This window comes from Rutidosis leptorrhynchoides, chromosome 5 (genome assembly GCF_046630445.1).
Source record: "Rutidosis leptorrhynchoides isolate AG116_Rl617_1_P2 chromosome 5, CSIRO_AGI_Rlap_v1, whole genome shotgun sequence".
Classification (NCBI taxonomy): Eukaryota; Viridiplantae; Streptophyta; class Magnoliopsida; order Asterales; family Asteraceae; genus Rutidosis; species Rutidosis leptorrhynchoides.
This window is the reverse complement of record NC_092337.1, coordinates 89,908,185-89,921,309: the sequence shown is the minus strand read 5'-3', so window position 1 is coordinate 89,921,309 and position 13,125 is coordinate 89,908,185. Positions and strand designations below refer to the sequence as shown.

The 13,125-nt window shown below is 34.4% G+C and overlaps 1 protein-coding gene across 1 annotated transcript; it reads right to left on the bottom strand.

The window, feature by feature from the left end:
- Window positions 1–10,060: 10,060 nt before the first annotated feature.
- LOC139848389 (ethylene-responsive transcription factor WIN1-like) lies at window positions 10,061–12,484 on the bottom strand. The gene is made up of 2 exons (XM_071838124.1): window positions 12,229–12,484; window positions 10,061–10,672 (listed from the first exon to the last, which is right to left on the bottom strand). The coding sequence occupies exons 1-2, from the start codon at window positions 12,309–12,311 to the stop codon at window positions 10,183–10,185; spliced, it is 573 nt and encodes a 190-aa protein (XP_071694225.1). The 5' UTR covers window positions 12,312–12,484; the 3' UTR covers window positions 10,061–10,182.
- Between the last annotated feature and the right edge of the window lie 641 nt (window positions 12,485–13,125).

The window sequence follows — 13,125 nt, the reverse complement described above, 5'->3', positions numbered from 1 at the left end:
TCAAATATAGCTATCTTTTGTGAATATACTTATATGGTTTTATGTATTTAAGTCCTTAAAAAGTGATTAAATACATTATATATACGATATATGTATAAACATTATAGGTCATAAGTATTTATGTCAAATAACGTTACGTATGGTTATCGTTTTGAAAACTTAAGTTAGTAGTTTCAAAATATACTCATAACTTATTGTTATTAATACAAAATAAGATATTAAAACATCCATAAATCATGTTAAATATGTATATATACATATATATACACAAACGTATAATTATCATATATTATATAGTTCGTGATATCATCGGTCAAACTAGACGGTCAAACGTTGTGTAAAACTCTTTTCGAAAACATAAGTTTCAACAATTTGGATTGCTTATCATGTTGGTAAGGTTTAATTTATGTAAATATTAATCTTATAAGTATAGAACGGTCGAAAAAGTCCGGGTCATTACAGTACCTACCCGTTAAATAAATTTCGTCCCGAAATTTTAAAATTGTACCTATTTTGCGTCATCGGGAAACAAATGCGGGTATTTTTGTTTCATTTGATCCTCTCGCTCCCAAGTAAACTCGGGACCTCTTCGTGCATTCCAACGAACTTTAACGATCGGTATGTTGCTCTGCTTGAGCCGTTTAACTTCACGATCCATGATTTCGATTGGTTCTTCGATGAATTGTAGTTTCTCGTCGACATGGATTTCTTCAAGAGGAATGGTGAGATCTTCCTTTGCAAGACACTTCTTAAGGTTTGAGACGTGAAATGTATTATGTACTCCAGCGAGTTGTTGTGGTAACTCGAGTCGATAAGCTACCGGTCCAATGCGTTCGATAATCTTGAACGGGCCTACATATCTTGGGTTTAGTTTACCCCTTTTTCCAAAACGTATTACACCTTTCCAAGGTGACACCTTTAGCATAACCATGTCACCGATCTGAAACTCTAATGGTTTCCTTCGGACATCGGCGTAGCTCTTTTGGCGACTACGGGCCGTTCTCAATTTCTCCTTGATTTGTACTATCTTTTCAGTAGTTTCATGTATGATCTCGGGACCAGTTAATTGTCGATCTCCTACTTCATTCCAACAGATAGGAGATCTACACTTCCTTCCATACAGTGCTTCGAATGGTGCAGCTTTAATTCTCGCATGATAACTATTATTATACGAGAATTCTGCTAACGGTAAATACTTATCCCATCCGTTTCCAAAATCGATCACACATGCCCTGAGCATGTCTTCAAGAGTCTGAATTGTTCTTTCACTCTGTCCGTCGGTTTGCGGATGATATGCGGTACTCATATCTAAACGAGTTCCTAGTGCCTCCTGTAGTGATTGCCAGAACTTTGAGGTAAATCTACTATCACGATCAGATATAATGGAAATAGGTATTCCATGCCTTGAAACAATTTCCTTTATATATAATCGTAATAATTTCTCCATTCTATCCGTTTCCTTTATAGGCAAGAAATGTGCAGACTTGGTGAGACGATCAACAATTACCCAAATGGTGTCGTATCCCCAGGCAGTCTTTGGTAACTTCGTGATGAAATCCATGGTAATACCATCCCATTTCCATTCTGGGATTTCTGGTTGTTGAAGTAACCCTGACGGCTTTTGGTGTTCTGCTTTGACTTTGGAACAAGTTAAACATTCCCCAACATATGTTGCAACGTCTGTCTTTAAATTAAGCCACCAATAATGTGTCTTAAGATCTTGGTACATCTTTCCAACTCCAGGATGTATCGAATATCTTGTCTTATGTGCCTCGTTCAATATCAACTTCCTTAATCCACCCAACTTCGGTACCCAAATACGATTTGCAAAATATCGAATTCCATCTTCCCGCATAACGAGTTGCTTCTCATACTTCTTCATTATTTCATTTCCTATATTTTCTTTAGTAAGTGCTTCTCGTTGAACTTCTTTGATTTGTGAGTTGAGATTCATGCGAATTTTTATGTTCATCGCTCGTACTCGAATTGGTTCTCGTTCCTTTCTGCTTAGTGCGTCAGCCACCACATTCGCTTTCCCGGGATGATAACGAATTTCACAATCATAGTCGTTTATTAACTCGACCCACCTACGTTGCCTCATGTTCAGCTGTTTCTGATCAAAAATATGTTGAAGGCTTTTATGATCAGTAAACACAGTGCATTTAACCCCATACAAGTAGTGTCTCCATATCTTCAATGCAAACACGACTGCTCCCAGTTCTAGATCATGCGTCGTATAATTCCGCTCATGAATCTTCAATTGTCGGGATGCGTATGCAATAACTTTCTTCCGTTGCATAAGAACACAACCAAAACCTTGTCGCGAAGCGTCACAATATATTTCAAAATCATCGTTCCCTTCTGGTAACGATAAAATAGGCGCCGTAGTTAACTTCTTCTTTAGTAATTGAAATGCGTTCTCCTGCTCTGAGGTCCATTCGTATTTCTTCCCTTTTTGCGTTAACGCTGTCAACGGCTTAGCTATTCGAGAAAAATCTTGAATAAACCTTCTATAATAACCGGCTAAACCCAAAAATTGGCGTATCTGCATTGGTGTTTTAGGAGTCTCCCATTTTTCAATGGCCTCAATTTTAGCTGGATCAACCGGAATTCCTTTGCTACTAACAATGTGGCCAAGAAATTGCACTTCTTTCAACCAAAAAGCACACTTAGAAAATTTAGCATATAGCTGTTCTTTTCTCAACAACTCTAATATCAACCTTAAATGCTGCTCATGCTCTTGCTCACTCTTGGAATAGATAAGAATATCATCAATGAAAACGATAACAAACTTATCTAAATACGGACTACAAACTCGATTCATGAGGTCCATGAATACAGCTGGCGCATTTGTCAACCCAAACGGCATGACCAAAAATTCGTAATGACCGTAACGTGTCCGAAAAGCAGTTTTCGGAATGTCCTCTTCTTTGACACGTAATTGATGATAGCCCGATCTTAGGTCAATTTTCGAATAAACACATGATCCTTGCAGTTGATCAAATAAGTCATCAATTCTCGGTAGTGGATACCGATTCTTGATAGTTAACTTATTTAATTCACGATAATCTATACACATCCTAAAAGATCTATCTTTCTTCTTAACAAACAAAATTGGAGCTCCCCACGGTGAAGTGCTTGGTCGTATGAATCCACGGTCCAGTAATTCTTTTAACTGATCTTGAAGTTCTTTTAATTCGGACGGTGCAAGTCTATATGGAGCACGGGCAACCGGTGCAGCTCCTGGTACAAGATCTATTTGAAATTCTACAGATCTAAATGGAGGTAATCCTGGCAACTCTTCCGGAAAAACTTCAGGAAAATCTCTTGCCACAGGCACGTCATTGATGCACTTCTCTTTTTCTTTCTTTTCGACTTTATTAACATGTGCTAGAATAGCATAACATCCCTTTTCTAAACACTTCTTGGCTTTCAAACAGCTAATGAGTTTTAGCTTTGAGTTACCCTTCTCTCCATAAATCATCACCGGCATTTTATCCTTACAAGGAATGCGAATTGCCTTCTTGGCACACACAACTTCAGCTCCTACTTTGGACATCCAGTCCATGCCAACTATTACATCAAAACTTCCTAATTCTACGGGTATCAAATCAATCTTAAATGTTTCTCCGGCTAAATTTATTTTACAATCACGGCAAATTTTATCGGCTTTAATTAGTTTACCATTAGCTAACTCAATCATGTACTTAGCATCTAGAGGTAATGATGAACAATTCAATTTAGCGTGAAAGTCTCTACACACGTAACTTCTATCAGCACCAGTATCAAATATAATAGATGCGGATAAGTTATTAATGGTAAACGTACCCGTAACAAGCTCCGGGTTTTCACACGCCTCTCTAGCATTAATAACAAATGCTCTTCCTCGTGCAGATCCATTATTCTTCTCTGGATTCGGACACTGGCTCTTATAATGACCCTGTTTTCCACACCCATAACAAGTAATGGTAGCCAAAGCAGTTCTATTTGCATTGGTGGCAGGAGTCTTGGTACCATTTGTATTTGTAACGAGAGCCCTACAATCTTCAGCAAGATGACCCTTTCGATTACATTTGTTGCATACCACATTACAGTAGCCAGAGTGATGTTTGTGGCATTGGTTACATAAAGGATTTTGTCCTTTGTAACCAAAGCTTAAACCACTACCCGCACCTTGCGTGATTTCTTGTTTCTTAAAAGATTGTTGTTGGTTACCTCGATCATAATTTCCATTCCACTTTCTTTTGTTACCTGATACCTTCACATCAGTATTGGATACTTTCTTATCCATGATGACCTGATCCATTAGCTCATTTGCCATGGTTATAGCTTCATGAATTGTCTTAGGTTTCGATGCTGTAACATTTGCCTTGACCTTTTTGGGCAAACCATCTTTGTACATTTCAATCTTCCGTTCTTCGGTTGGAACCAATTCAGGACATAGCAAAACTAATTCCATGAATCGCTGATTGTAGTTGGTGATTTCAGTACCAACAACCTTCAGGCTTCGTAATTCATCTTCCAACTTCCTAACCTCGTTCCTTGGACAATACTCGTTGATTAACATTATTTTGAATTCTTCCCATGGAGTATCATAAGCTACATCTCCTCCTACAGCCTTCACATAATTTTTCCACCACGTGAGTGCACTATCTTGTAAAGTGCACGATGCATACTTGGTCATGTACTTTTCAACACAACCACTGATTTTAAACACAGTCTCTATCTTTTCTATCCACCGGGTTAAACCGATCGGTCCTTCTGTTCCACTGAATGATGAGGGCTTGCAAGCTTGAAAAGTTTTGTAGGTGCATCCTACACGAGGATTTGGGTTAACTGCAGCAGCTCTTGCAGCCTCGACCCATAACATTCTGTCGTTCACTCGCTGGTTGATGAATTCCTCGACTTCTTGTTCCGTCATTCGATTCAATCGCGCCATATTCTTCTATAAGAATGAAAAGAAAATAATTATTCACATGGAATATTATAGATGTAGTGTATATTTACAGTACATTATAGCTTATTAATAATATGAACCAGGTATTATTATAAAAGCCTTTTCTTCTTATTAGCGTTTTATAATTATATCTAGGGTAGTACCTACCCGTTAATGTCCATACTTAATAGCTTAGTACAGAACCAATTACTACCATCTAAATAATACTTAACCATGGAAAATTATTGCATTTCATACTTCACTATTTTACATATGCTTATCTTACATCGAACATTAAGCAAACCACACTAATAATATTATACAAAACATTATATGATCCCATGGTTTAATACGGCAGCGCATCGTTTGGTCTATTTTCTAGGACGTTTAGGTTCAAAGAATCGCTTAACGCTTATCCTAGCTGTCTGCCTATATTTTGGCTGTGGGGCTGAAGAACTGGATGCCAGGATAGAACGAATAGGAATAGCGGGAATAGGGGTGGTAGTGTCTAGTGGAGTTGGTGCCACATCATCCTCACTAAACTCAGGATTTGAATTTTCTAATTCATTAGCCTTTCGTTTCTTTCCTAGTTCGAACTTGTCTTTCGTAATTTCCTGTATTTCTTCCTCGGGTTCACTTTCCTCCTCGGGTTCACTTTCCGGGTTCTCTATAGTCGGTTCATCCGGAATTTGTGAGTCTTCCCCAAAGATATTATTTTCGTCATCGGATAGGTTAATGACTGGAACACCATCTGAAGATTCTGGTTCGGAGTCGCTGAATGTGATAACAAGTTTTGAGCCCGACATCTATCACACAACAACTAACCCATTAGTACTACATAATATTTACATATAAATTTTAACCAACAATGATAAGCAATGGTTTTTAAATCAGACCCGGTCAAAGTCCAGACTTACTAATGTATCCTAACGACTTATCAGTTAGACACACTAATGCAAACCTGGTTCGCTAAGACCACCGCTCTGATACCACATGTCATAACCCGTCCTTAACCATAAGAACGAGTTAGATAACGTATGATTTCATTGCGAGGTATTGACCTCTATATGCGACATTTTTAAAAGAACAACTGCATTTATTTTACATTACAAACCATAACTCTTATTTTAATACAAGCTTTAGACAATAAAAAGATGATTATCGTTTAGCGATAATCTTAGACTTACAAACTTTACATGTGATGATAACAATACGATTTCTAGCATATTTTACATTACAAATCCTCCGATATGCAGTTTTATTTTTGACACAAATATGCATACTCAAGATCTTGTTTAAATTCAACATGTTGCAGCGGAAGCTTTTAGTTATCACCTGAGAATAGACATGTTTAAAACGTCAACATAAAGTTGGTGAGATATAGGTTTAATGCCGGCAGCAATATATATATAGACCACAAGATTTCATATATAAACATTTTAATAAAAATATTCTAAGTGGTTGAGCACTTGGTAACCATACTTAATATTTAATCACGTCGCATATTCCCTTTATTATGAAATCTTACTACACCGTACCAAGTGTAGTCACGAAACGAAGTACTGTGCAACCGTTGAATACTGGTCGTCCAGTCCGGTTGGGGTTGTCAGGCCCGATAGATCTATCAACAGGATTCGCGTTTACAATACCGCTGTAAATAATAGTTACCAAGCTACAGGGAAGTATGCCAGTGGTACAACTCAACGTAGAATATATTTTTCAGTTACTTGTGTCCATAACGTAAAACATAAAATACATGTATTCTCATCCCGAAATACTTAGAGTTTAAAAGTGGGACTATATACTCACTTTTACCTTGAAGATATATATATTTTGACTTGGTCTCCGGTTGATATCACGAACCTATCCATATATAATTTATCAATATATTTTCATTTTTAAACAACCGTCACATATATATACTTATAATACTTTTAATGTCTTCTTAGTCCGTAGTTAGCAATTCAATTTTAATGGTTCATATTTAGGTGTTTAATAAATAAATAAAACCCCCATCGAAATAAATAAAACCCCATCGTATTCGTATTGGTCGGGATTAATCTTGACCCACGGTACCGTGTTGTCAAATGACGTGTTGCGTACATAAAGTACCGGTGTTGTCAAATGACGTGTTGCGTACGTACATGAGGTCTTATGATTAATCTTCTCGTGTTGTTTACGGGTGATCCTGAAATATATAAAATTAAATTATGAGTACATATATATAAAATATCATGTTATTTTAGAAAGATGTGATTTATTTAATTTTTCTCCAATTATTTTCGTGGCTAAACTAGTTTTGGATATCCGATCTTGTTTTAGTCATAGTTTCTTCGTTACAACTCCGTTTTCGTTGGTTCAACTTGCCACTTCCTTGGATCGAGTCCTTCTTTAAGAATATGAACTGTAAATACCTTAGTTTGTATTCGAAATCACAGGTCATAGGTCAAACTTTGGTGAAACTTATGAAGTTGATCATTTTCCATCATGTAAACAACCTTAAATGATTATTTTTCTAAAAATACTTATACTTTGAGTTAAATCATGAAATTTTTATGTGTTAACATATTCATAGTAAATATCAATTTTCCAGAAAATAAGCCTCCAATTCAAAGTTCAAGATGGTTTTTAATTATCCAACCCAAAACAGCCCCCGGTTGTACTCCGACGACGTAAATTCAGTTTTTAAGGTGTTCTTTGAAAAACCAAGTTATACCTTGTTAAATTAGCATATATTTATGATATATTACAGGTCTTGAAGTATTTTAAAAGTTAAGTTAGAAGGATCTATTTAGTTTGCAAACAAGTTTGAAATCATTCAAACTATGTTCTTGTTGTTAAAATTGTATACCATAAAATAAGATAGCTATATATATATGAATCGAATAAGGTTATGAACAAAGTTACTACCTCAAGTTACTTGGACAAGGTTGCTGTAAAAGAGAAGTAAAAACCTAGAACCAAAAGAGTGATGGAGTTGAATGAAAGATTGGAAGTAAACTTGTGTTCTTGGAAGGATTCTTGAAGTGTTTTTGTAAGAGTTTTCTTATGATGATTAAGGCTTGTTTCTATGGCTAGATCTTCATGGTTTCTTGCTGAATTGATGAGGGTTTCTTATGGCTTTCAAGTAGGTGTGTTAGAGAGTAATTTGGAAGTGATAATGGTGAACTAGAATTGATATGGGGAAGGCCATATAAAACGTGAATGGGGGGGGACATGGACAAGTTTTCCTTTTGTTATTTTGTATGACATTCAATGCTAGCATCCAATTTCTAATTACCTTATACATAAGGCATGAACAAGGGCTGGTTGGTGGTGATTTGATGTGTATATACCAATAGTAAATACATATAGAAGCTAGGTATGATACGAGTACATATACTCTAGATATACGTATAGAATTCTTGTGAAAACGGAACGAGAATTCAAATATAGCTATCTTTTGTGAATATACTTATATGGTTTTATGTATTTAAGTCCTTAAAAAGTGATTAAATATATTATATATACGATATATGTATAAACATTATAGGTCATAAGTATTTATGTCAAATAACGTTACGTATGGTTATCGTTTTGAAAACTTAAGTTAGTAGTTTCAAAATATACTTATAACTTATTGTTATTAATACAAAATAAGATATTAAAACATCCATAAATCATGTTAAATATGTATATATACATATATATACACAAACGTATAATTATCATATATTATATAGTTCGTGATATCATCGGTCAAACTAGACGGTCAAACGTTGTGTAAAACTCTTTTCGAAAACATAAGTTTCAACAATTTGGATTGCTTATCATGTTGGTAAGGTTTAATTTATGTAAATATTAATCTTATAAGTATAGAACGGTCGAAAAAGTCCGGGTCATTACAACAGAAGTCCCGTTGAAGACACTATTCTCGAGGCTTTTTCACCTAGAAGAATTAGAAACAGTGACTGTTCCTGATCGTTTTAGCTGGACAGATCAGCAACTTACTACCTGTTGGAGCTGGAGACCTGCTCTGAGTGGGAGTGCTGCTGGTGATCTTTTGCTAATTTAACTAATATTTTATCTGCTTTCGTAAAGTGAAACAGGTCCACTGATGCTTGGTCTTGGAAGTTGTCCAGTGATGGTACATACTACCCAAATGTCATGTCAAGATTAATTGATGATTGCAGTTTTTGTAGCCACAGATCATGCCACGAAACGCTGAGAAACAACCTTGTTCCTTTGAAAGTGGAAGTATTTGTATGGAGGTTAATTAGAATATGGCTACCGGTTCGAGTAGAGTTAGACAAAAGAGGCATTGATCTCAATTCCGTACATTGCCCCCTTGTGACGATGACATTGTATCTCTTGAACATACGTTTATATTTTGTAAACATGCTATGGACGAATGGGAAAGGGTCTATAAATGGTGGGGATTTGGAAGTGTTACGAATCTAAGCATTAATGAAGCTTTTAGAGGAAAGTGCCGTTACTCACTATCACCTCTAAATTGTGGCAATCGGTTGAGTGGACGAGCGCATATCTAATATGGTGAAATCGTAATCAAAATGCGTTCTCGAACAAATCTTGGGTTGGTGCTAATACACTTTTAGAGATTAAACTAAAATCGTATGAATGGATCTCCAAACGCTTCAAGAGAAAAAAAAAATTAAATGGCTCGACTGGCTGGCTAATCCTATATCGTGTGTTTAAGGTGTCATGAATTTGTACATTCGTTGAATTTGTATGTAATGATGGTAGTGTATTGTAGTCTTATATGTTCTGTTACTACCTCTGCAACATGAATCTTATACGCTTTAGACGTACTGTTTGCATGCTGTTATGGGGGCTTCCCCCTTATCTGTACTCGTGTTCTTATGTTTTCATTTTAATAATATGGTTGCTTTTCAAAAAAAAACTCAATAACTATTTTTGGAATTATAAATTTTAAATCTATTTTTCCGAAATAAAAATGGTGCGTTAAGTTGTTTGCTATTTTCGATCATCAGATCGAACTAATGAATGCTAGCTAGGGAAAAACATTAATACTACTCCGTATTATTTAGCAAATCTTAAGTCTATAATAACAACTTTAATATTCAATATACCGTATTTTATACAATATTAATAGCTAGTACAGTATATAAAAACTTAAAAAGTATAAAATGTACTGGATATATTCATCTTACAAATTACAGAGATGATGATTATATAATACGGAGTAGTAAATATACATATAATTAACGATCAAGAGTATATTTAATTTAATTCCAGCTAAGCAATTCTTCTATCATCTGCATTGCCACCCTATTTTCATCATCCATACTCTCACCACCACCATCACCACCGGGACCACCGTCTTCTGCCACCACCGGAGACAGAGCTTCCGTTGAGTCAGTATGCGACGACGTCTGCATTACCTCCTCTTTCTCTTTTCTCTTGCCGCCGAGCTCAACTTTCGTCACCCAACCGGAGCCAGACGCTTTTCCGGCGCGTTTCTGCCACACTCCGATGTGAGAATTATCGCTATCGAGACGTAAACACGTTACCGATGGTGATGGGTCCTTGCAGCATTTACGAAGCTTTGCCGCAATGCTTTCTGCCGGAGAGTTATGACTGCCGGTCGACTGTGTTTTATTGGTTACCGGAAAGTTTGTTTTCGCATTTTGACCGTTCATTAAAAGGGCTGCTTGATCATACGCTCTTGCTGCTGCTTCAGCCGTATCAAATGTACCAAGCCAGATTCTTTTCTTCCTAAAATACACAACGTGCATTTAAAAGTTGTAAAATATGCATCATGACTCATATAGACCCTATGGACCCGTTTCTAAAACCCATTGTACCCCACTAATTTATTTGCCATATTTTATAATCTCTTTTGGACCCACTATATTTCTATTCAGGCCCATTGGACCCGGATTTTTAAACCCAACTGACCCATTTTTTTATGTATTTATTGGGTTTGGTTTGTCAGCCATAATCATGAGTCGTAAAATGAATTTATTATGAGGAGTAATGGGTCTAGCTTGACACATTTTTTATAGTCAAAATCAAAATTACATGAACGCATTAAGATTGTACAATATTATGTAACTTGTATGATATGCATCCAAATTTGTAAATTTAAAAACAAAAAAAAGTTAAAAATCACAAAAGCAATTTTGATATAATATAAATATGATTTTTATTTTAAAAGCAATTTTGATATTTTTTCTCAAACTTATTTGGTTTTAAAACTTTAATTTACCTCATTATTTATATTATATGTGATCGAATCTATTAACATATGAAAATCTATTTAATTTAAATTAAAGCTTTCACAATATAATAAAAATGAAGGGTGTTTGACGATATTATTGTACTCCGTATATAGCTCATAAAAAACTGAATATATATATATATATATATATATATATATATATATATATATATATATATATATATATATATATATATATATATATATATATATATATATATATATATATATATATATATATATATAATGAGACAGTAGGTATACGCACTGTTGTAAAAAACCCGTTTAATCTCCGATTAATCCTCGATTACTCATTTTTAAGAACAGTCCGTTCCGTTTATCCAAAATCCGTTTAATTAGTCGGTTAACGTAAATTGATGGTTCAAAATCGAATTTAATAATCAAAGTCGGTCAAAGTCAAAATATGTCAACATTTTAACATGATTATAAACTAATACTTTAGAGTTTTTGAATAAAATGAACAATTTTAGACAATTATGTTAATGTTTATGTTTATGTTTATGGTTTTCTTCTATATTTACACATTAATTTTTTAAATTTATTATTTAATTGTATAAAGTAGAATCCAATTAATCCCCGATTAATCTCTGAATTGCCGATTAATCCTTTCAAAGTCTCGATCGATTAATCCCCGAATACCGAATTTTGCACCTTGGGTATACGTATATGTCAATGTAGTAATGAAGTTAAGAAAATAATAATAATAATAATAATAATAATAATAATAATAATAATAATAATAATAATAATAATAATAATAATTAAAAACACTTAAAATTTATAAGTTAAAATTTAAATAATTAAACACTTAAAATTTTTATTTATAAGTAAAAATTTATTTATTAAACTCTCATTTGTTTCTATTTATATGTAAAATAATAATTACACATTGCATTAATTTTGAAAACTTATACTTCACTAATGATGCTTATCATGCGCCCTTAAGGCACAAGTTAGATTTTTAATAATAATAATAATAATAATAATAATAATAATAATAAAAGGAAAAATAAATGAAAGGAGTAGTTACAGTAATGGATGGCGGATCTCTGAAACCCATGATCCCCATTGTCTCTGTCGAACACCTCGAAACTTCTTTGCTTTTAATTTCATCTCTCTCTCTCTCTCTCTCTATCTCTCTCCCGAAAGATATATATACAGATAAAGAGAAGAAATTAGCTACATACAAATGATCAATGAAGAATTATGAATAATGTGTGTGTGTGTGTGGGGAGATATAGGAAATGTGTCAGTTCTGACACTAGTCCTCTTTGAAATTAAGGAGATATATGAATATATGATATGATATATATGATTCACCAACAATGTACTTGTTTATATATATATAGACACATACAATCCCAACTTAGGACAAGTGTGTGTGACAAGTTGTCATGTACAACTATTTATTACTAGTACGTTACATGCATTTACACATCTTTAGACGAAAAATCATCATATTGACAAATCCTTATATGTTTACAACAGATCTTTAGATTCACATTTCTAGTAGCACATTTTAGAGTGTCAAAAACGATCACTAGAAAAAATAAAAATAGTCACGTAAATTTATTATAAATACCCAAAAATCTTCACCGTTTACTTGTACGTATTTAGAGAGATGTCCGATCCTAAATATACATTTTGTCCGTATTCATACTTACTATATATGCAATGCTTATGTTTATTAGGGAGTACTATGCTTGCTTTATGCAAGGAGAGAAAGCAAGCATACAATTAAAGTTATCACCTAACCGAACAAAAGCTACTGTATGGTGAACTTCAAAACTAACTTGAGTAAATGAAGTTGGACTTATTCTTCATCTTTCTTTCTTCTCAACTAGTAATATTTAATACATGACCCTTGTGGTTTCTACAATATATTCAATGCTAGTTAGTAATAACCATGAAGGGCGCAGTGGCTACC

Excerpts from the sequence above, each read along its gene's own strand:
- LOC139848389 (XM_071838124.1), bottom strand. The coding sequence starts at position 12,311 with ATGAAATTAAAAGCAAAGAAGTTTCGAGGTGTTCGACAGAGACAATGG. Across the intron at positions 10,673-12,228 it reads GAGATCCGCCATCCATTACT|GAAGAAAAGAATCTGGCTTG; the intron begins GTAACTACTCCT and ends TGTGTATTTTAG.